The following is a 22,302-nucleotide window of genomic DNA, read 5'->3' on the forward strand; positions in this document are numbered from 1 at the left end:
AGTGATACCGACTTATTTGTCACAGAAGACACGTGCAGGCTTCACCCCAACAAAATTTAGTTCCTGCCTGCATCTCTCTCATTAATGCACCTCAGCGCATAATTTCTATATAACATGACAGAATCTGTTTGCGGCCAATTAAAACCTAACAATGTACCTGAGATAAGTATTAGCATCTCCACAAAACAAACCCCCTGTCATATCTCATTGCTTAAGTAAAGGAGGCACCGTAGGCGATTAGCATTCAGGCAGGAGCAAAAAAACGTGATTAAAGGGCTCAGAAGGATTGACAATTTTCCCTTGTAATGGCAGCAGAACCAGAGAATTGTCAATAAAACATGTCTAAATGGAGACTGAAGGGCTGGAGGAAATGGGGCAACAGAACTGCCAACATATATCTGACAGAAGCAAATGCACTGATGGCATGAACATTATTTTTTTTTTAAGTAGGCAAAAATAGAATGATGTAGTAGTAAAAGTAGACAAGACAGTAAAATCAAAGCAAAGCACAGGACAAACCTTGACTCCCTGCAACTTGGAAATCTCCTCTTTTCTCTCTGATGTCTGCTGCTACACTTAAGGCACAACTGTCTTTACTTTAGGAATCCCCTCCTCCCCTATGTCGCCTTATGGTCGATGAGTTCTACCAATAACTTAACAATATTCCATGGCTACTAGTCTGAGGGCTATAGGCCAGCTCCAGCCTCAGAGGAAAGATGCCTCTAAATACCAGTTGCAGGGGAGCAACAGGAAGAGAGAGGGCATGCCCTCTAGGGATGTGCACGATATTTATCGGCGCTGGCGGGGGTAGGGCTTTAAGGGCGGGGGAGAGTGTACTCACCCCCCCCCCGCCGCGTTTCCCCCGCCGGCGCTCTCCGAATTTGAAGCCCCTCGGGGCGGCAGCGTTCCTCCTTGCCGCCCCGTTTGCCCCCTCGGCCGGAAGTGGCCGGAAGTTCCAAGCGCGCGTGCGCCCGTCGTGCGCGCGCACGCGCGCTCGGAACTTCCGGCCACTTCCGGCCGAGGGGGCAAACGGGTGCGGCAAGGAGGAACGCTGCCGCCCCGAGGGGCTTCAAATTCGGAGAGCGCCGGCGGGGGAAACGCGGCGGGGGGGTGAGTACACTCTCCCCCGCCCTTAAAGCCCTACCCCCGCTGGCACCGAATCACCGAATCTGCCCCGACACCCGAAACGTTTCGGCGGCCTTTTCAATGGCTGCCGAAACGTTTCGGGCACAAGCCTAATGCCCTCACCTGTTGCTTGTGGGCTTCCCAGAGACATCTGGTGGGCCACTGTTGGAAACGGGATGCTGGACTAGATAGGCCTTGGGCCTGATCCAGTAGGGCTGTTCCTATGTTCTTATAGAGCAAAGAGCCTCAAGAAACTCCTGTTAAGGGAGGACATTTGAGGGTGTTGGGACCAGAAGACATGGCCAAAAATGTTAGTTTTGGGGGAGAGTTTGAGGGGGTTCACGGATGGCCCAAACGTTGGAACTTTTGCAGGGAGTCCAAGGAAGTACCTCAAACTTTTTGAGGTGCAGGAGGCTTATCAAACAATGTATTCAGCTTTGTCAGTAGAAGTAGCAGGCACAGTATTTCAGGTGCGGTGGCTTCCTTTGGTGGCTAGGTCTTGCCAACTGCCACCAATTTCCCCTCCAAAATGCACCAGAGAATGGCAGACATCAAGATGTGACATCATGTACAAGTACATTCTGAAGGGTGGGGGGGGGGAATGCCACCTACCCATGAGGGCAGGGATAACTTCAAAACAGATGGTCAAGCTTCTAGGAAGTTGTATGGACTCTGAACTGTCAACCAAAAATATCTGGACCTTTCTGGTATGTCTGCACAGATCCTAATTCTACAAACACTGCAGATTTATACCATGGCCGCATGCAGAGGGATAAGTGAAACTCTGTAGTTAAAACAGACTGTAGCAAGATGGAGCAAAACCCATTTAACAGGGAGTTCAGAATGAATTATTTAGCAGGTGGCTCCATAAAATATTTACTAACAAGTTGCCAAAAAAAATAAAAAAAAATCTCCCAGCAAAAATAAATCCATATACATGAAGAAATCTGAAAGATGACTCTTCCAAGATTTCTCCCTAGGATGATGCAGTAAGAGCTTTTGTGAGTGAAAGCTATTGTACAGGACCCTGGTTGAGAATTCCATTAGCAAGAAACTAGGCAAGAGAGAGAGAGCTTTGTAATCTCATGTTAAACAAAGAGAACAACCATAACACATTTACAAATAGTGGAGGCACCATGTGCATATCGCTAGCCAAAGGAAAACTTGGACCTAGTGCTGTTGCAGTGGTGAAAGCTAACCTCTATTCAGAACTGAGATCATCAGGAAAGGTCTGTCTACATTTGCCACCGGCTCCTCTGGTGGCTACTCAGGGACGGGCCTTCTCTGTTGCTGTCCCGAGAATGTGCTCCCTAGTGAAATAAGAGCCTCCCCATCTTTGACAATTTTTTAAAAGTATTTAAAGACTCATCTGTTCATCTAGGCTTTTAACTGATACTCTTTTGATTGTTTTTAATGTTGTTTTAGAATATTGTTTTTAAATTTTTAAATTGTTTTAAATTTTTTGTTTTTGTTTTTAACAATGTTTTACTTTTGTTTTTATCTTGTTGTAAACCACCCAGAAACCTAAGTTTTGGGTGGTATAAAAATATGTAAAATAAAATTTTAAATAAATAAATAAAATTCTAGTCGTTCTGTGTAAACTGAACACAAGGAGGAGGCATGGTGTGTATGCTCTGTATGCATATGATTTTACGTGTTTTGGGCCCCTCCTAGCAGGCTAGGGTTCCCAACCACATGGAGCCCCACACATGCACCGCTATATGTGCAGAGAGCCTCTTACTCACGAACACTGAATGCATGGACTTCAGGGGGACATGAAAGGCTGCATTCAGGGTTCGGGTAAGATATGGAGAGGATCGAGTGAAAAAAAGCCCTCTTGGATTCATCCTTTCGAAGGAGGAGGTGGTGGTTTTTGGTGTGGGGAGAAGAGCTGGTCTCATGGAAGCAAGCATGACTTGTCCCCTTTGCTAAGCAGGGCTGGCCTTGGTTTGCATTTGGATGGGTGACTATATCGGAGAAATGTTAGATATTCCCCTTAGGGGATGGGCCACAGCTCAGTGGAAGAACATCTGCATGTTTGCATGCAGAAGATCTCAGATTCATTCTCCGGCATCTCCAGGTAGGGCTGGGAGAAACTCCAGTCTGAAACCTTGACGAGCTGCTGCCAGTCAGTGTAGGCAATTGTCAACTAGATGGATCAATGGTCTGACTCAGTATAAGGCTGCTTCCTATGTGCTCTTGTTTCAATACGTTACATCTTCATTCCATACATTTCATGCTCATTTCTACTTTATCCTTCCATTGGCGAAATTGAAGGAGAACTGCTGCTAATAACGGACATCATTAGATTAGGGTTTCTGCTCAGGACGGTTTACACAGAGAAATAATACATAAATAAGATGGATCCCTGTCCCCAAAGGGCTCACAATCTAAAAATAAACATAAGATAGGCACCAGCAGCAACAGTCACTGGAGGTACTGTGCTGGGGGTGGATAGGGCCAGTTAATCTCTCCCTGCTAAATAAAGAGAATCACCAGGTTAAAAGGTGCCTCTTTGCCATATATGTTCCTAAACGGTTATGGACATGGACTGGGAAGCCCTAATTGGTCATGGCTTCTGGGTTTGTGTCCCTAGATGCTTAGGAATGCATGCCTTTCCTCCACACTTGCACATTTATCACACAAAACAGCAGTGTAGCTGCAGGAAACGTAATTACGACAGCATGAAGATGATTTTGTACCAGTGCTCAGAAATAACAGTGTGTTGGGCAGCATGGAGCACAACATCATTAAACACCCTGACTTTGGAGGCTGGGGAAATACTGAAATTAGGATTTCTAATCCTCACATTTAGGGTGGGTCAGAAATACCTGTTGTACCCTAATGCAACAGGTATCTACAACATGAAGTACAGCCTCAGAAGGTGTTGTCCTTAGCGCCTTAATGTCCTTAATAAATAAAATAAAATAATAAACAACTTTATTTGTTAGCCGCCCCATATAAAATTGTTCTCTTGGCAGCTCACAACACAACATTAACACATGAAATACATAATTAAACACATTAAAGCATGACAGAGCAAAAAGGGGGGAAATACAAAATACAATACAAAGCAATTAAAAACTCATTAAAAATCAAAATTTAAAATCAAAATGTAAAAGGCCTGAGTGAACAAAAAGATCTTTACCTGGCATCTAAAAGAACGGAGTGTTCTTTAAAGGTTCTACAGTACCTTCTTTCATGCTATCCTATTCAGAGTTAAGAAGGACTCTCACCATAGATTTGTCTGAAGACAGTCCTATTATGATTTGGGTCTGGCATCCATTGTGAACACGATCTTTTCTGAGACTTGGACTTCCACTGGGGTGTCCTCATTAGAGAAAGAGCTCAGCTTCTCACTGATACCCAGATAGTAGCATTCCTTGTGTCTGGCCATCAGGGATGTTGAGAAGGCCAGCTTTCTGCACCTCCTGAGGCTCGGGAGCTAAGTCAGAGCTGGCAAGGGAGTTGCTTCCTCCCTTCCTCCCTCTTCCTCTAGCCATTTGCTGCTGTGCTTCTCTGCTGCCTGCCATTTTTGCTGCACCTGAAGCTAATACAGGAGCTGTGGCTATTTCAAGTAATCAGTGCCCAGGCACTGATGGTTCTGCATAACTACAGAGAGGTGTAAAATGCTCTCTCTGCTGAGATACGATCTTCCCCATCTCTGGCAATTAAAAACACACACACCTGAAAACCCATCTTTTCGCCAAAGCTTTCTCAGCTTCCTAATATTTTTGGGTTTTAATCTCTGGTTTGTTTTTAAATTGTTAAATTGTTTTTAAGTTTTTTGTGTATGTTTTTAACTGGTTTTATGCTATTGTTAACTGTCCAGACAAAAGTTTGGGGCGTGTACAAATTTGATGATGATGATGATTATTATTATTATCAATAACAACAACATTATGCACAGTGTGGATCAAATGAATAGAGAGAAATCCCCCCGCACCCATAATATTAGAACCCAGGGTTATCTGTTGAAGCTAAATAAGTGCTGAGAGAATCAGGACAGGCAGAAGGAAGTACTGTTTTACACAACATGTAGTCAAACTATGGAATTTGATGCTGCCAGATCTAGATGGGTTTAAAAGCGGAACAGACAACACAGAGACTCAGGAAGCTGCCTTCTACCATTACACCAATGGTCCATCTAGCTCAACATTGTCTACATAAACTGGCAGTGGCTTCTCACAGGAAGGACTCTCTCTCTCTCTCTCTCAACCCTCTGGAGATGCCAGAGAAAGAACTTGGAGCCTTCTGCATGCAAGCACACAAATGCTCTTCCCAGAGTGGCCCCATCCCCAAAGGGGAATAGCTTACAGTGCTCACACATGTAATCTCCCATTCAAATGCAACCTGGGGATGACTCTTCTTAGCAAAGGGGACAATGATACCACAAGACCAGCCCTTGTGGTCCAAATTCATGGAGGATAGGGCTATCAACAGGTAATAACCTTGTTATCTGTATATTTCCATCAGGATCCAAGGTGCCAAGCCTCTGGACAACAAATGCTAGGGAACAACCATGGGAAAGGAGATTGCTCTTTCCCCCCGACATGCAGGATTTCCTGATGTGCGTAGTTGGCCACTGCATAAAGCAGAATGCTGGTCTAGATGTGCCTTCAGACTGATCCAGCAGAGTCTTTTTTAATGCCCTTACTCCAGACTGGCTTTGTTTATATGCTGCTGGGCCAGTTCCACAGAGGCAAGAGAGAGCTACTTCCAGCCTAACGCCCAGCATACCCTTACCATATGGTCACTGCTTGTGCCATTCACATAAATGGAGAGCAGGGTTGCACAACTACAGCCCTCCAGCTGTTATTAGACTACAGTTCTTATAGTCTGTTGTGGCATCTCACAGCCACAACAGCCAGGGATAATGGGAGCTGTAGTCCAACAACAGCCAGAGGGCCAAAGTTGTATGCAACCCTGACATAAGGCATGGCCATCTAGCAGGAGGCTCTCTGAGCCAGCTGCAAGACGCTTTTATCTCCTCACCCAATGCTATCTGTGTTTTTCTGAATAATTCCCCTTTCCTTACTCACTTCTATAGGAACGCTTTGGAAAGCGATGATTTTCTCTTGCCAATTTCTTCAGTGGCATGAAATTGGAAACCAGTGAGATCTAAAAAGCCAGAATCAATTCAATGTGACCTCTCCAAAAGATATGCAAATCAGTAAGAAGTACTTCATTTTATCTATCCTGAATTTATGGCCAATCAATTTCTTGGCTGACCCCAACTTCTAATATTGTAAATGAGGAAGAGGAGGAGGAGGAAGAAAATGTCCCTCTTGCCACACCTCCCATAATTTAAAACCCATTCTATTAACAAGGAGGGGCATTACCCCTTCTCCTGCCCCCCAACTTTTAATTTCTTTCATTTGAATTCCAGCCAGTACCAACATCCAATATTTAAAAACCACCAGCGATCTAGCTTCCCCTTACCTGTGTTGAAGGATGAGTTTCTTCTTTTTCATGTTTTTTAAGAGAGGAAAGCGTTTTCAGCAGAAAAAGACAGCCTGGGCCATCAGAAACGCCTGACTTCGGCATTCTGAAAGATGTACTTCAGATGAAGAGGTGCCACAGATGTGTGAGCAAAGGGAATTTAGATGTGTTATGTAAATTTCTTAATTAGACCCAGGCTATCAAACTGCTATTTCACAAATAAAATGTTAATCAGAATCCTTCTTTGGATGGATGAGGAGCGTCGGATGAGAGACAGCTGTTGCACTGTGGGATAATCTTGCTAGCATCCTGCTGCATTTTTTCCCCTGTACTGTGCTGGAGGAAAAACTGGAGATGACTGAGAACCCATGCTTGTGTTTGTCATCTCCAGTTGTAAAAACAAAGCCCTGTTGATGTCTCTTTTTGGGGTGGGGGAAGAATTATCATCTTCACTGGTGTTTTATTGAAATGGGCACAGTGATGAAGTCAGCAGTGTACGAGTGCCACATGTAGCTTGCAGCAGGAAAAAAGACATTTCCCATGGAGAAATCTTAGGACAATTCCCAGGCATCAGCTTGCCATGGTGCCTGGGAATTTAAGGGTAGCTCCTGAGCCAGGCAATGAATGGATGGGACAGGGAAGACTAGGCAAGTGTCAGAAGCCCCTCTGACAACGGTCCTGACGATGTCCTCACATCCTCTGATGATGGGGAATCATCTGCAGAGGAGGAATCACACTCCCTTGACCCACTGCATATTTGTCCCACTATAGCATCCTCTGAAGGTCTCCCCCTCATCCAGGAGCCCCTAGATCAGGCCTGCTCAACTTAGGCCCCCCAGCTGTTTTTGGACTACAACTCCCATAATTCCCAGCCACTTTAGCCAATAGCCAGGGATTATGGGAGTCGTAGGCCAACATCTGCAGGAGGGCCAAAGTTGAGCAGGCCTGCCCTAGATGATCCCAACCAGGAGGATTCTCCACAAATAGAGCCAGGCTCAGTATCCCAGTTACCCCACAGACACACAAACCCCTGAACAACCATTCCTGAACCCTGAAGACAAGGCACCCCTTCAAGGACTCTCCAGCAACCAGGTCTTGCCCCCCACCCCCAGGCCTATGCGCTCCTGACCTCACTGCTGCTGGGTGGTCACCTTCTGCCTGACCTCCTCCCAGTCCAGATCACCATACTTCCTGAGAGCCCTGAAATGCTCGGGAGAATGTCAGTGGGACCCACCTGCTTCCTGGCCTGAGGCCCAATGATTGACAGCAAGCAAGGTGGGGAGTCTGTCCGCCATAGGAACATAGGAAGCTGCCTTATACCGAATCAGACCATTGGTCAACCTAGCTCAGTATTGCCTATGGACTGGCAGCAGTTCTGCAGCGTTGCAGGCAGGAGACCTTCCCAGCCCTACCTGGAAATGCCAGGGAATGAACTTGGGGCCTTCTGCATGCAAGGCAGATGCCCCAACACTGAGCTATGGCTCCATCTCGCCATGGACAGGAGGTTATCATTATTTCCTAACAGGAATCTGGCCCATTTTCTGAATACCGTTGACAATTTATTTATTTATTCGATTTCTATTGCGCCCTTCCAGAAATGTGACACAAGCTTCATTAATAAGACAAAAACTAACAAAGTTGATTGCTGTTTCTACTACTACTACTACTACGGATATTTATATACCGCTCTTCAACCAAAGCCCTCAAAGCGGTCTACATAGAAAAATACATAAATAACATGTCCCCCTGTCCTCAAAGGGCTCAAAATCTAAAAAGAAAAATAAAGCAGATACCAGCAACAGCCACTGGAAGGATGCTGTGCTGGGGTTGGATAGGGTCAGTTGCTCTCCCTTTGCTAAATATAAGAAAAACTTATATTATATTTTATGAAAAAATAATTTTTAATATTAAAAGTTATGTTATATAACTTATATTTAATAAAAATCTAAGTTTATATTAAAAGTTATGTTTATCTTATATTTTATAAATGTATATAAAACACTTGAAAAAGTTGCCTCTTTGCTCATTTAGCAGGGATTTCTCTGAAAGTATGTCATGTATAGCAAAGTCCTTGATCCCCTACTAACTTTATTTGCCACCGCTTTGCTCTCCAAACTAGAGTTTCTCCCAGCGGGATTGCACCAGCTGGTTCTAGCCATTGTGGTTACACTCCTACAAGCTCTCCGCCTGGCCTCACATATGGTTGGTGTAAGGTAGGAATGGGGTTTCTATGCATGCACAAGTATACATGCAAACATACATACAAGAAACAAACAAACAAACAAACAAACAAACAAACAAACAAACTTCAATTTTATCAGGAACCCTGATTAATCAGGGTGCTGATTGCATGGAAGAATCTACAGTACATGCACACAACTGTATGCATGCAGAAACCTGTTCTCAACCATCTTCCAGTGTACAGAGGTTAGGAATGAGGTAACATCCTCCCCAATGTGTGGTGGTCAGAGGTGTGGTCCTTGAGGCCAGGGACAGGCAGTACTATCCCCCTCATGTGTGAGGGTTATACATGTGGATCCTACTTAATCACCTTGGGATAATTTTATGAAAGGTGGTATATAAATATAACAATAATTAAATAAACTATGTTATGAGGATAAAATGAGATAAATCTCATACCCTGGGCTCCTTGGAGGAAGGGCAAGATTGCAAATGAAAGGTAAATATCCCCAAAACAAATCGCCTACTTCAGTTCAGTTGAATAACTGCTCAAAAATCTTGTCTGCAACATTCACAGGGCCCCAATTCCTGCTGATGGCCAATTACAGATGCTTCAGAGGAAAGTGAAAAGAAACCCCACTGTGGGTAATTAAAGAACAGCTTGCATATAGGAGATTATTTTTAACTTGGGTCACTTAGGGGTTGTGTTGTGCCCCCAGGCATGGTGGGGGGAGATTCTGCTTTCTTCTTCTTCTTTTTTTGCCTGAAGCCATCACTAAAGAAGCCATATGGTATGGCAACTTCTATAGGCCGATTAAATTCTTCCAAACTGTCCTAAGAGTTTCATTCCTAAAAGTGTTGTTCAAACAACGTGAGAACAAAAAGAAAAAGAAAAAAGATTTAGCAAACTGCCTGCATGTTTGATACCAGTACTGAGCTAACTAAGGAAACAACCAGAAGGAGCCTCCTGAGCCAATGAGGCCCGAACATTGCTTTCAAAAGCTGCGAGACAAATTAGCCAATTTAAAAGACAAATTGTGCTACTCTCAGTGCTGGCCTTAGTTAAGATTGCAGGGGAAAGAAGGGCCATGGCAAGACAAAAAAGAAGACAGATGCAAAGAGGAAAGTCTAAATAAATAACACATTGGCTGATACTTTTTTTTCTTTTTTTTTTAATATCCCGCTCTTCCTCCAAGGAGCCCACAGCGGTGTACTACATACTTGAGTTTCTCCTCACAACAACCCTGTGAAGTAGGTTAGGCTGAGAGAGAAGTGACTGGCCCAGAGTCACCCAGCTAGTTTTATGGCTGAATGGGGATTTGAACTCGGGTCTCCCCAGTCCTAGTCCAGCACTCTAACCACTACACCACATTGGCTCTCTTGACTAACTATGCTATGTGAGTGGCACAGGTGCTGCTGATTGCTTTGATTAATGCTGCACATGTTGGGGTGTGTGTGAATTTTGATGACCTCCCCTTCCCTTGGATGGACTCTGTGCAACCCAAAAATATGTCCTTGAGACATATGCAACCCTCAGGGACATATTTTTAGGTGGCACACAGCAAGGCTAGATTATGACATACTGGAACCCTAAGCTATGTCAAGATAAAAAGGCCCCATGGCATTACAAAAAAGGGTATTATTCTAACAAAAAGGACAATGAAAATAGAAATAATAAATCTTTATTTTTCCTTGCCAAAGATGCAATGAAAAACGAATAAACTAACAAACAGTTCTTTCCCAACAAGCCTATTTACATTAGAAATGCCTTTACATGAAACTTGGAATTCAGTCATTCAGAGACCCCTCATAATGTGGGGTCTTCAGCCATAGTAGCTTGATTAGCTTGTGCCTATATCAGGGAGAAGGGTAGATCATTGAAATCCACCCTGTGAGCGTTAGTGCTGTATTAGCTGAAGCAATCAACAGGGCATCTTGCATAGCATCAATGCTTTGTTAAGCTATTAGCCACTGGTATTCTCCAAAGCACAGTAAGCTATTGTCACACCTTACCAATGAACTGAAATGACCTCCTCCCATTTTTAACGACCCACTAAAAATATGGGACCATTTTAATGACTTTTAGGGAAGAATTGGGAAGGGACCAATTAACTGGAGGTGGAGGCGAAAGCAGAGCTTTCCCTCAGGGGCCACCAGCGGTCGTCTTTCCCCCAGAAGCCCCCTCTATGATGTCATGACATAGCATTGCACAATGGATATACTGGCTAAAACATGGCAGCTGCCAGGTAGTGGCCCCAGAGAGAAGCACTGTTGCCATAACATAGGAGCATAGGCAGTTGCCATATACTGAGTCAGACCATTGGTCTATCTAGCTCAGTATTGTTTTCACAGACTGGCAGTGGCTTCTCCAAGATTGCACAACACACCAGGCAGTGGTAAAGAAGGTTAAAAGGGCAGAGTTTCATCCCCACTTTCATCTCTGACCCCCCTCTAAATTCCAGTTGAAGGTTCTCATCACAGGTCCTACTACAGGACAGCAGAACTTGTGACCCACTCTGTTAGATCAAGATGTTGCTGCCCGGATAGAGTCAATGGCTATATATAAACCGGTGGCACATTATTGGCCCTTTATCACCTGCCCCGTCATTTGGGGAGCTGACCAATCAGAAGAAAACATGCCTGGGCAGTTTTGTTCTTTTCCCTTTGAGATCAGGTGTCAGAAGGCCAAAAAGCAAAGACATTCACCCCATCCCAACAACCATCTCTTGAAGTGGTATCCTTAGGGAAACAACAGGCCATTTTTGCTCTGGGCTCTGCATTTGCTCTCAGGCCCACCAAAAGCTACCGTCCCCTGGTTCCATCACGGGGCATGCTCTGGGCTGCTCCATCTCCTGATCCAGAGCACCCCACATAGCTACCACAGCTTTACACTTCAAGAGTTGGCAACTCCACACAGGATGAGTCAGAATTATTCCAGCCTCTCGCTCTCAACAGAGGCAGTTTAACCTCTAGCAAGCTACCTGAAGGGTGTGTCCCCCAGCCCTGCCCCACCGTATTCCTGCAGTAGCAGCCTGGTTCATTCATGGGACACTCGAGGTCCCCCTGGAATCCTGCAGGGGGAAGACAGCAACAGTAGGGATGCCATAGTAGATGTCATTCACAGTGGCATTCCCATCACACCATGTCCATTTCCGAAGCAAAGTAGCAGCAGAACTGAACACCCACCCACCCCACGCATAGACTGGGACCATAGAAGCGGGTATGGCTAAAGCTCTCCTATCCTCCACCACAGGAGAGCCTGGTCTGGGTGGCATTGATTAAAGCAGCATTTCCCAACCATTTTCATCCTGAGAGCACCTACATTTTAAAAAGGGAGGGCATACTGCCCCCTAAAACTCACAACTTTTTTGTGTGTGGCGTCAAAGCCACTGAGTGAAGACTTATCTTCACTTCCTTCCTCCTCCAGCCTTGCACCATGTGTTGGCACAAATAGCCCTAAGGGAGCAAGTCAAAACTCCAAAACCAGGGAGTTTAATTTAATCTCATTTAATTCAATTCAATTTCTATACTACCAAAATGGAAGAGGAAAAAACTCTTCCCAAGATGGTTTACAAAAATTTAAAAAAACCCACAAAACAATTAAACTCCATAAGAATCACACATGCACATTAAAATCAGTTAAAACCATAAGAACCATAAAAACGCCAAAAAGCAACAGCCATAAGTTTAAATGTCCCACTTTTGGAGCTGACTCCCCCATCTGGGAAGGATGTGTCCCTTCTGGTGCATCAGAGAGCAAGTAGCCCCAAAAGCAGGGAGTCTAAGCTTTCCACTTTGGGAGCTGACTCACCACTCCCTTATGCACCAGGAGGGATGCATTCTTTAATTTACATTTAAATTAAATGTGATTTAATTTAATTAATTTATGTTTAAACCCCCTGCTTTTGGTGCTGAATCTGAGTGAGGCAGTGCAGCACACTGGCCTGTGTCCACAGCATACTAATGTGTTCTGGCACACCAGTTGGGAAATGCTGGATCAAAGAAAAATGAAGCCATTCAGGGCTGACAACATCACCTTTAGCTTGGCCCCTTGGAAGGAGCATTAGAAGAATTCGGGAAGAAACCAAAAGAGTTTTGATACATGACCAGGGGAGGGGCTGCACACATCCCTAGAAGCAGGCCACTTCTTTAAAAACAGCAAAATTGAAAGAATGAGTTAATGCTTAGACAGCTCTTTGAAAATCTAAAGTGCATGATCAAGCCACTGTATCAAACTCCAGAACAATGTTTATACCCTCATGACAGATCCAGCCCACTTCAAAGCCAACTTCACTTTGACAACTCCCACAAGTGCTCCAACACTTAAAAGGTCAGTTGCCTTTTCCATTAAAAATGCATTTTTCCTCGGCTTGTATCACCACCCATTTCAATTAAAGATGCTGCAGCCTGCAGATTGTCAGTCCAAAATGCAATTTACTCCTCCCAAGGAAGAATGCAATTTGTGTCTCGAGACAAAAGCAAGTCAGCAGGGGGGAAAGGGGGGGGGCGCTTTCATTGTGGTTTGTCTCAAATCAATACAGCTTTGTTTGTAAAGAAACTCTCCTGTGGAAGCCCCATCAAAAGGAAAGGCCGTGGCACCAAAGGACCAGAGTTGGGGCTTGGACAGGAGAACTTCCCATACATAGCAACCATGGATGAGGTCCATGGTCCACTCCACTGAATCTAGATTCTGTCATGACCATAGATCAGGGACTAGGGGTGTGCAATTCGGGTTTTCGGTGATTCGGTTCGGGACCTGAACCGAATCACCCCCGTTCTGTTCTGTGCCCGAATATGGGCTACCCGAATCACCCCTGATTCAGTTTGGATTCGGATTAAATCCGAATCCGAATAGATTACGGTTAGAAAAACGGGTCCCAGGGGCAAAATAGTGGGGTGGGGTGGTAGTGCCCAATGGGTGGAGGCTACCACCCAAATTTCAGGGGTATTGGGCAAAGGTCTGATTTGGGGGGAATTTTTGAAGTTTTAGTGTCTTTGGGGCAGTTTGAGGGCATAGCGTGGGATCTGGGCAAAAAGAGTGGGGTGGAGTGGTAGTGCCTAATGGGTGGAGACTACCACCCCAATTGCAGAGTGATTGAGCAGAGGGCTGATTTTTGGGGAATTGTTGAAGTTTACGCATCTTTAAGGTTTTTCTCCATAAAGAAGCATGGAGGTGTCAGCAAATGTATAGCTTCACGTCGGGGGCAAAGGGGTGGCCTAGAGCAGTGTGGGGTTGGTGGTAGTGCCAGGTAGGGGCAAGGAAGCTACCTGAATTTGTTCAAAGGATTTGGGCAGAGGGCTGGTTTTTGGTAAATTGTTGAAGATTACGGGTCTTTAAGCTTTTTCCTGATAAGGTATACATGGAGCTTTCAGCAGCCCCATAAGTGTACTTGGGGGGTGCTGGGGTGGCCCAGAGCGAGTGGTGGTGTAGTGCACATAGGGTGCCAACCACCCCCATGGGTTTCTAACCCATGGGGTACAGGGTTCTGTTGTTTCTGAGGTATTCTGAGTGTGGATTCAATGATAGCAAATTAGAGTGGATTCATGGGGTTTCATTGAAAATCTTATTTGCTATCATAGAATCCACACTCAGAATACCTCAGAAACAACAGAACCCTGTACCCCATGGGTTAGAAACCCATGGGGGTGGTTGGTACCCTATGTGCAATACACCACCACTCACTCTGGGCCACCCCAGCACCCCCCAAGTGCACTTATGGGGCTGCTGAAAGCTCCATTATTATACCTTATGAGGAAAAACCTTAAAGACGCATAAACTTTAACAATTCCCCAAAAATCAGCCCTCTGCCCAATCACTCTGAAATTGGGGTGGTAGCCTCCTCCCATTAGGCACTACCACCCCACCCCACTCTTTTTGCCCAGATCCCATGCTATGCCCCCAATCTGCCCCAAAGACACCAAAACTTCAAAAATTCCCCCCAAATCAGCCCTTTGCCCAATTCCCCTGCAATTGGGGTGGTAGCCTCCACCCATTAGGCACTACCACCACACCCCGCTATTTTGCCCCTGTGACCCGAAATTCGAGCTGACGTCACATCAGACATTTTTGCATTCAAATCAATGGAGGCAAAAAGGTGAGAAATTCAAAGAGACGTCATCCCGAATCACCCGAATTTTTCGGGCATGAATCAGGGGTGATTTGGCTCAGGCACGAAAAATATCGGGGGGCATTGGGGGTGATTCGGTTCGGCCCCGAATCACCCGAAATTGCTCGTTTCGGGCACAGATCGATCTGTGACCGAAACGTTTTGCACATCCCTATCAGGGACCCCACAACCTTGGGGAATGAAACAGAGAATTCAGAGGAGGAGACAAGCTGGAAACCACTGAGCATTCAGATCCTGGGTGGCTCCTTGCTGCTGGGGGATGCCTCACCAGGAGAGCTAGGGGAACCTGAGCCTGCACTTCTGTCTCAACCCAAGGGCACAGCCCTGCTCTCCAACTAGCAGGTATTTGTTGGTGAACTTCCAGTGCATCTTTCGACCTTTTGCACCAACTGTCCTAATGACCACTAGGGGCATTGGGAGTAAAGACAGTGAGTCAGGGTCTCCCTATCTGTCCCTACTCTATGACCCCTGAACTGACTCTGCTGCACTTCTTGTGCTGAGTCACAACCCTTTCTTTCCTCCTAGAGAGCAGATGGAAACATATCTCTCTCTCTCCTTACCCATCCATTATGTACTCCTTTAGATTAGATATAGGTCTTTCCTATCGAAGTGTATTTAACCAATAAATGTTTAGTGTTTAGTCATACAAGGATCTCCATGTGTTTTCTCTAAATAGCTGCAATATCCAAACCATCCTCTGCTACCTACTGTGTAACTGGAGTGTGTGCTCATTCCTTAGTGCTCTGCTGTTTTACCTATTGTGGGTAAAAATCAACAACCTCTAACAGTATTTCCTGAAGAACATGTTCAGAGTCAATGCCTGATGAATTGGGCAGGGCACCTTGCACTTTTCCAAGGAAGGAAGTGGGGGCAATTCACCCTGCCCATGCCACAGCTATAAGAAAAGCCATTGGCTGCTACACATTGCTGGAGCAACATCATTTTATGCGGCATTACCTGCTACCCTTAGTTAAGAGTTAAGAATACCCAAAACTTCAAGGGACTAGGATCAGACGCAGGCAATATGGGGGACTTGTGGTCTCTGTATTTACTCTCTGAATAAACAGACTGCATTGGCAGTCCAGATGAGTATTTTCTTATTCATATATTTCTTATTGGCTGACATACAGAGAAAGGAGGCACCAGTGCGGTGAAATAGCAATCTAACAGAACTTCCCCCAACTAAGAGGAGAGCTGGTCTTGTGGTAGCAATGACGCGTCCCCTTAGCTAAGCAGGGTCTGCCCTGGTTGCATATGAATGGGAGACTAGATGTGTGAACACTGTAAGATATTCCCCTCGGGATGGAGCTGCTCTGGGAAGAGCGGAAAGTTTCAAGTTCCTTCTCTGGCTTCTCCAAGATAGGACTGAGAGGGATTCTTGCCTGCAACCTTGGAGAAGCCACTGCCAGTCTGTGAAGACAATACTGAGCTAGATAGACCAATGGTCTGACTCAGTATATGGCAGCTTCCTATGTTCCTATGTACCCTGATTAGTTCTGACCAAGGTCCCAGCTCTAGCCCTTGGAGCTGTCCAGGATCTGGGTGCTCATGGAGACCATGGACCAGGATCGCTTCCTGTTTCCCACAGTAGTCAACTATGGAAGGCCCCCAGGAAGCCTACAGATAGAGTGTAAAGGTCACAGTCTTTCTCCCCTGTTGCACACCCCTGCATAACATATTACTTTTTGACCTGCAGTTTCTATTTACTATATATGTGTTCTGAGTTATGGACATCCAACTTACAAACAAATGTTTGGAACACAACGTGTTTGTAAGCTGGGGCTTTCCTGTAATGTTTTCAGTAGTAATGCTGAATAGGCAAACACTTTCACCTCCTTTCAAACAATCGCTGGAGAATTGCCAGGAATTGCATCTTTTGATGCAGATGAAAATGTTCATGAAAGCTGCCTTCCCCTTTCAGTTCAGCCATGGTTTGCATCCTGTCCTGAACTGCCTGCAGCTCTCTCCTTGAAGCAGTAGTTCTTGGACAGGATGTCTGGACTCACCGCTTGAATCCCTCATCAGTCAAATACAATAAAATGGCAAGAACAGGACTGGATTCCTCACTAAGCAGCACCAGGCAACCAAGCCAGGCGTATGGACAGTCACTCATCCAGGCCTGGACAAATCCAACTAGGAACCTTCTACACTTCAGGATACCAAAGGGTTCTCTTTCAGAGCTAACTGACTCAGTTAAACTGAGCAAAAAGGCACCTTTCAAGTTACTGTCTTATATTTAGCAGGGGGAGAGCAAATGCCCATATCCAACCCCAGCACAACATCCCTCCAGTGGTGGTTGTTGATATCTACTTTGTATGTTTGTTTTTTAGATTGTGAATCCTCTGGGGACAGGGGACCATCGTTTTAATTGGGTTTGAATTGTTTTTATATTGTTTTTAGCACTGTGTTTTGAATTGTGTGTTTATATGTCTTTTTAAAGTTGTTGTACACTGCCCAGAGCCTCTGGATGGGGCAGTTTATAAATGTAATAAATAAATAAATAAATAAATAAATAAATAAATAAATAAATAAATAAATAAATAAATAAATATTTTTCTATGTAAAACGCTTTGAGAACTTCTGTTGAAAAAAGGTATATCAATATTCTTAGTTGCAGTAGCAGCTATTCATAGCAGTTTCTTGGAAAGCATCTTGGGATGATTGGGTCATATAACCAAGAGAGAGCCTAACAATTTAGAGCGGAATCAAGGCCAAACTGGATGATATGCCTGCTGTGAGACTGGGGCCTGTGTGTTTGATTTTTTTCTAATGTAAATAGCATGAGTCCTTCAATCCGATTCGGGATTATGACAGAAAGAGGGGGATTTACATTTTGCCCCCATGGCAATGCTACTCCAGATAGCCCCACCACCACATATAGCTGCTATTGGCCCTAGGGGAAAAGTAGGGGGCATCAATGAAAGCTTGTTGGCATCAATGACAGCTTTTCTCCTACAGTAGAAGTTGGGGAACACACAGTGGGCGAGGAGATTAAAGCCCTCTAATCCAGATCACGCCAACATGCTATTTATGTTTGAATAATGAGTCCCTTATAGGCATGTTGTCTAGTCTGATCCAATGTCAGCCCTACCTGCTAATGAGGAGACTGTTCTCTATAGCTGCTAGCTGAGTATCCGGCAGAATTTGGCCTGTGCACCTCAAAACCAAGAGCAGATCAGGGATGGCATATGGAGGAGCAAATAACTGGAAATGCCAGCCAATTTATAAAGTCAGAACATCACAGTATGCTTACGCAGGCAGGAGGAAAACAGTTCAGCATGCCACCAACTGTCCGCTGAACACTCACTTGGAATCACAGTTTTGAGCCCTTCTTTTCTGATTTGGGATTGTTCAAGTCAGCCACAAGGTTCCCACATTCTGACAAATTCAGACCTCTCCGAGATGCAAAGCAGCAGGATTAGTGACTGCAAGACCTCAATGCACAAACAGAAAGTGACAGAGGCATCTTGGAGAAATCGGAGGAGCATGTTTGCAGAACAGGAAGCAAGTTGCCCCCATAAGTTGGCACCAACCAAGCTAATACCAAAGAGTTAGTTTAGGAGGAATTGGAGGAGGCAACTGTCTTCCTATCACGAGTGGTGTTGACGCTGGTGGGGTGATACTAGAATAAATAGTGTAGAATTGGCTGCCCGGATGGCAGTGTGCATAGGTGCTCTTGTGAACATACTTAAATCAGCCCATGGGATGTTGTGCAGTGCTACTTCAACTGGAAAAAGCTTCTTACATGTGCAGCAGCAGCGATGGGTCCCTAATGCTGGTGGAAGTCTATGCTGAATGTCAGCCAATGTTCTAGATATCTGTCTGCCTCCTACGCTTGAAGGACTTCACCAGCATACACAGAAGAGAGACTGGTAGGAAGCCCAAAGGGAAGAGGAGATCTGGTCTTCTGGTGATGAGCATGAATTGCCCCCTTTGCTAAGCAGGGTCCACCTTAGTTTGCATTTGAATGGGAAACTACATGTGTGAGCACTGTAAGATATTCCCATTAGGGGATGGGGCCGCTCTGGAAAGAGCACCTGCATGCTTGCATGCAGAAGGCTCCAAGTTCCCTCCCTGGAATCTCCAAGATACGGCTCGAGAGAGACTTCCGCCTGCATCCTTGGAGACGCCGCTGCCAGTCTGTGTAGACAATACTGAGCTAGTGGGACCAATGGTCTGACTCTCTAGAAGGTGGCTTCCTACATTCCTAAAGAAATACCCTCTGTTTAGGACCTTTGGCCTTTCAACCAGCGTGAGAGCCCCTGAATGCTACATCCCCTTAGGAAGAGGATTAAAGAAATCCTCTCTCACTTTTGAGTCGTCGTGACTTCAGTTCTGAGGTCATGATGACTCAGGAGTCACTATGACATCAGCTGCCAGTTGGCCAATCCTTCCCTTTGCGTCCTCTTCTGTTTGCATGTTTGAGGATTCTAAAACGGTGTTAAATGGTTTGCTGGACCATGCGGCCAATGCCAAACATTCCCACTCCCTGGCATCTTGCTAGTGGGCATATAGGAACAAAGGAAGCTGCCTTATACTGAGTTAGACCATTGATCCATTTAGCTCACTATTGTCTACACCAGGGATTCTCAACGTTGCGTCTCCAGATGTTATTGGACTTCAACTCCCATAATCCCCAGCCCCAGTGGCCTTTGGTTGGGGATTATGGGAGTTGAAGTCCAATAACATCAGGGGACCCAACATTGAGAATCCCTGTTCTACCAGGGACCAGCAGTGGCTCTCCAAGGTTTCAGGCAGGAATCTTGCCCAGCCCTTCCTGGAGATACCAGGGTGAACCTGGGACCTTCTGTAGGCAAGTATTCAGACACATACTCCACAGAGCTGTGGTCCCATCCCCTAAAGCATGCCTGTTCAACTTAGCCCCTTCCCAGCTGTGTTTGGACTACATCTCCCATAATCCCCATTCACAGTGGGCAATAGCCAGGGATTATGGCAATTGTAGGCCAACATCTGCAGGAAGGACGGAGTTGAGCCGCCCTTCCCTAAGGCTAGGGTAGGCAGTGTGTGGCTCTCCAGATGTTGCTGAACTACAACTCCCATTCCCACCAGCCACAATTTATTACAACTGGGGGTGTTGGGAGTTGTAGTTCAGCACCATCTGGAGAGCCCCATGTCACCTATCCCTGCCCTAAGGGGAATATCTCACAGCACTCACAAGTAGTCACCCACCCCAATGCAAACCAAGGCAGATCCTGCTTAGCAAAGGGATTCATTGCTTGCTACCGTAAGACCAGTTCTCGTCTGTGCTATGGAAAAATAACATACTATTTGCCACTTTATCACTCAATCCAGATATGACAGTCAGTGGAGGGGAGGAAAAATAAAACAGACATGTCACACGCAGGGTCTATAATGTCCCATATGTTCAGCTTGTGAATATGGCCTCCTCATGCTGCTGTATTTGTGAGGTACCTAAACATTGAAGGGATGGAGCTTAAGACAGTCTCGTGGCTATCCAGAGATGGAGGAGATAAAGCTTCTCCAAAGCAGCACTGCTACTGTTTTGAGAGGAAAACAATTGCGTTAATCAGCTCTGAATAGATAGAAATCTGTCCAGGAAGGAGAAAAAAGCCCGCTGATTTCAGTTCCTCTTCTATCTGAATAGCATAGCAGCTGCCTGATATTATCAGCACTCAATAAATTGATGGCTGTACACTATCACTCTGAAACTACAAACAGATGATTGGATTGACTTGACTGATGGGCCTTTACATTCCAAGCTGCAAGTATTATTAATATTCTAAGTGTCCTGTATGAAGCGATGCTATAGAAATGGTGACTGCCACTTTAAGGGAGGAACGCTCTCACCCAGTAAAGGAAGACAAGGCGAGAGATGGAACAGGGAATTATCTGAAAGCTTGAATCCATGGCTCTAGAGCTTGATCTTACTTGGAGTATCTAAAGCTGTCTGAGCAACAAATGTCTAGCTAGAAATCCATTACATCTCCCTTAAAAAAAAAAAGTCTCAGCAGTTTAATGTAGCTTAGAACTCCAGAAGAGTTTTGATAATAAGGTATATTGCTATGTTGATGCAAGAGAAACTCCAGTGCCACTCCAGTCTGCTAAAAATGGATATCAGGCCTATTTCCAGGTTGGATCCAGGACCTATCCTATTGTCCACACCTGTTCCAGATTTTTTTTTAAAAGCTAGGTAGCATTATTTACCTCAATCCAGGGGTTCTCAAACTGCAACTCCCATCAGTCCCAGTCACAATGGCTATCTGAGGATGACGGGAGTTGTAGTCAACATCTGGGGGCCCACATTTGAGAAACGCATTGTTAATCAATTAATACCCCATCACTTGGCCTATACCAGGCCCTCAAGGAAGCTCACAACAGAAGCTGCTAGACCTTCCTGTACTCTGAGAAATCTAGGGGGCTGGAGACTTCCCCACACATGCTCAGAAGCCTCTGGTATGGGGACCTCGGGGCCACTGTTCATGCAGGGCATTTGTGCTCTTTCAGCATCAATGCCAGAATTTTGGTGGACCAGAAAGGGTTTGGCTCAGGCATTACCAAGTTATGGAATATAATCCAGCAGGATCCAACCAACCCTCGGGCAAATGAACTCCCAACAGCATAAGCAGTGGGCTGTTTTTGATATGGAAAACAAAATACTGACTCCCTGAATAAGCAGAGGGAAGCCTAGATATCACCATATCAAAAATGAGCGTGTTAAACAAGGATATACCAGCGGAGAGGTGGGCCCTATTAGATGGGATAAGTCTCCAAGCTCTCTTAGTACAGAAGGTTAGAATATAGAGCAGTGTTTCTTAACCTTGGGCCCCCAGATATTGTTGGACTGCAACTCCCAGAATCCTCAGCTGAAATGGCTTTTGCTTAGGGATTATGGGAGTTGTAGTCCAACAACATATGGGGGCCCAAGGTTAAGAAACCCTGATATAGAGAATAGCTTATACTTGACCGTTTAGGGGTGGTAATCATACCAGAAGTACTGTCAATTATCAGAAAAGCAAAGATATTGGCTGACATTTAGTGTTATGAAGCCCTTGCGGAACAATGTTGCAAGGAAATCATGTCGCTGAGCAAAATCCCAAAGTTGTGCTTTGACAGAAATGATCCCTGAAGTGAAAATGAATGGTAAAGGTGGTTTCCCAGAAGGAGATGCATCACAGATTGCATATCTCATTGCACAAGCACAAACATGCTTGCACTACTGTGGCACTAGTCTGGAACACAAGCACTTGACTTAGTGCAGGGAGTTGCTATCTGCTGCATCCGACCATTGGTCCATCTAGCTCCGTATTTTCTGCACTGACTGGCAGCAATTTCTCCAAGGTTTCAGATAGGAGTCTTTCCCAGCCCTACCTGGAGATGCCAGGGAGTGAAATGCAAAAACCACCTTCTGCATGCAGTGAGTTACAGCCCCATTCCCAAAGGTGGC

General features: G+C 45.2%; 1 protein-coding gene across 27 annotated transcripts in view; it reads right to left on the reverse strand.

The window, feature by feature from the left end:
- Nucleotides 1–22,302, reverse strand: part of DLG2 (discs large MAGUK scaffold protein 2) — a 1,429,269-nt gene that overhangs the window by 500,491 nt on the left and 906,476 nt on the right. Inside the window, exon 1 of one of the 27 annotated variants that reach the window (XM_053304296.1) lies at nt 4,362–4,625. The exons of the other annotated variants lie outside the window; for them this stretch is intronic. Within the exon in view, the coding sequence (XP_053160271.1) occupies nt 4,362–4,364 (3 nt within the window). The 5' untranslated portion in view covers nt 4,365–4,625. Of the gene's footprint in view, nt 1–4,361; nt 4,626–22,302 lie in introns of those variants that run through there. 27 annotated transcript variants of the gene reach the window in all.

The sequence above is a fragment of the Hemicordylus capensis genome, chromosome 3 (genome assembly GCF_027244095.1).
Source record: "Hemicordylus capensis ecotype Gifberg chromosome 3, rHemCap1.1.pri, whole genome shotgun sequence".
NCBI classification, from domain to species: domain Eukaryota; kingdom Metazoa; phylum Chordata; class Lepidosauria; order Squamata; family Cordylidae; genus Hemicordylus; species Hemicordylus capensis.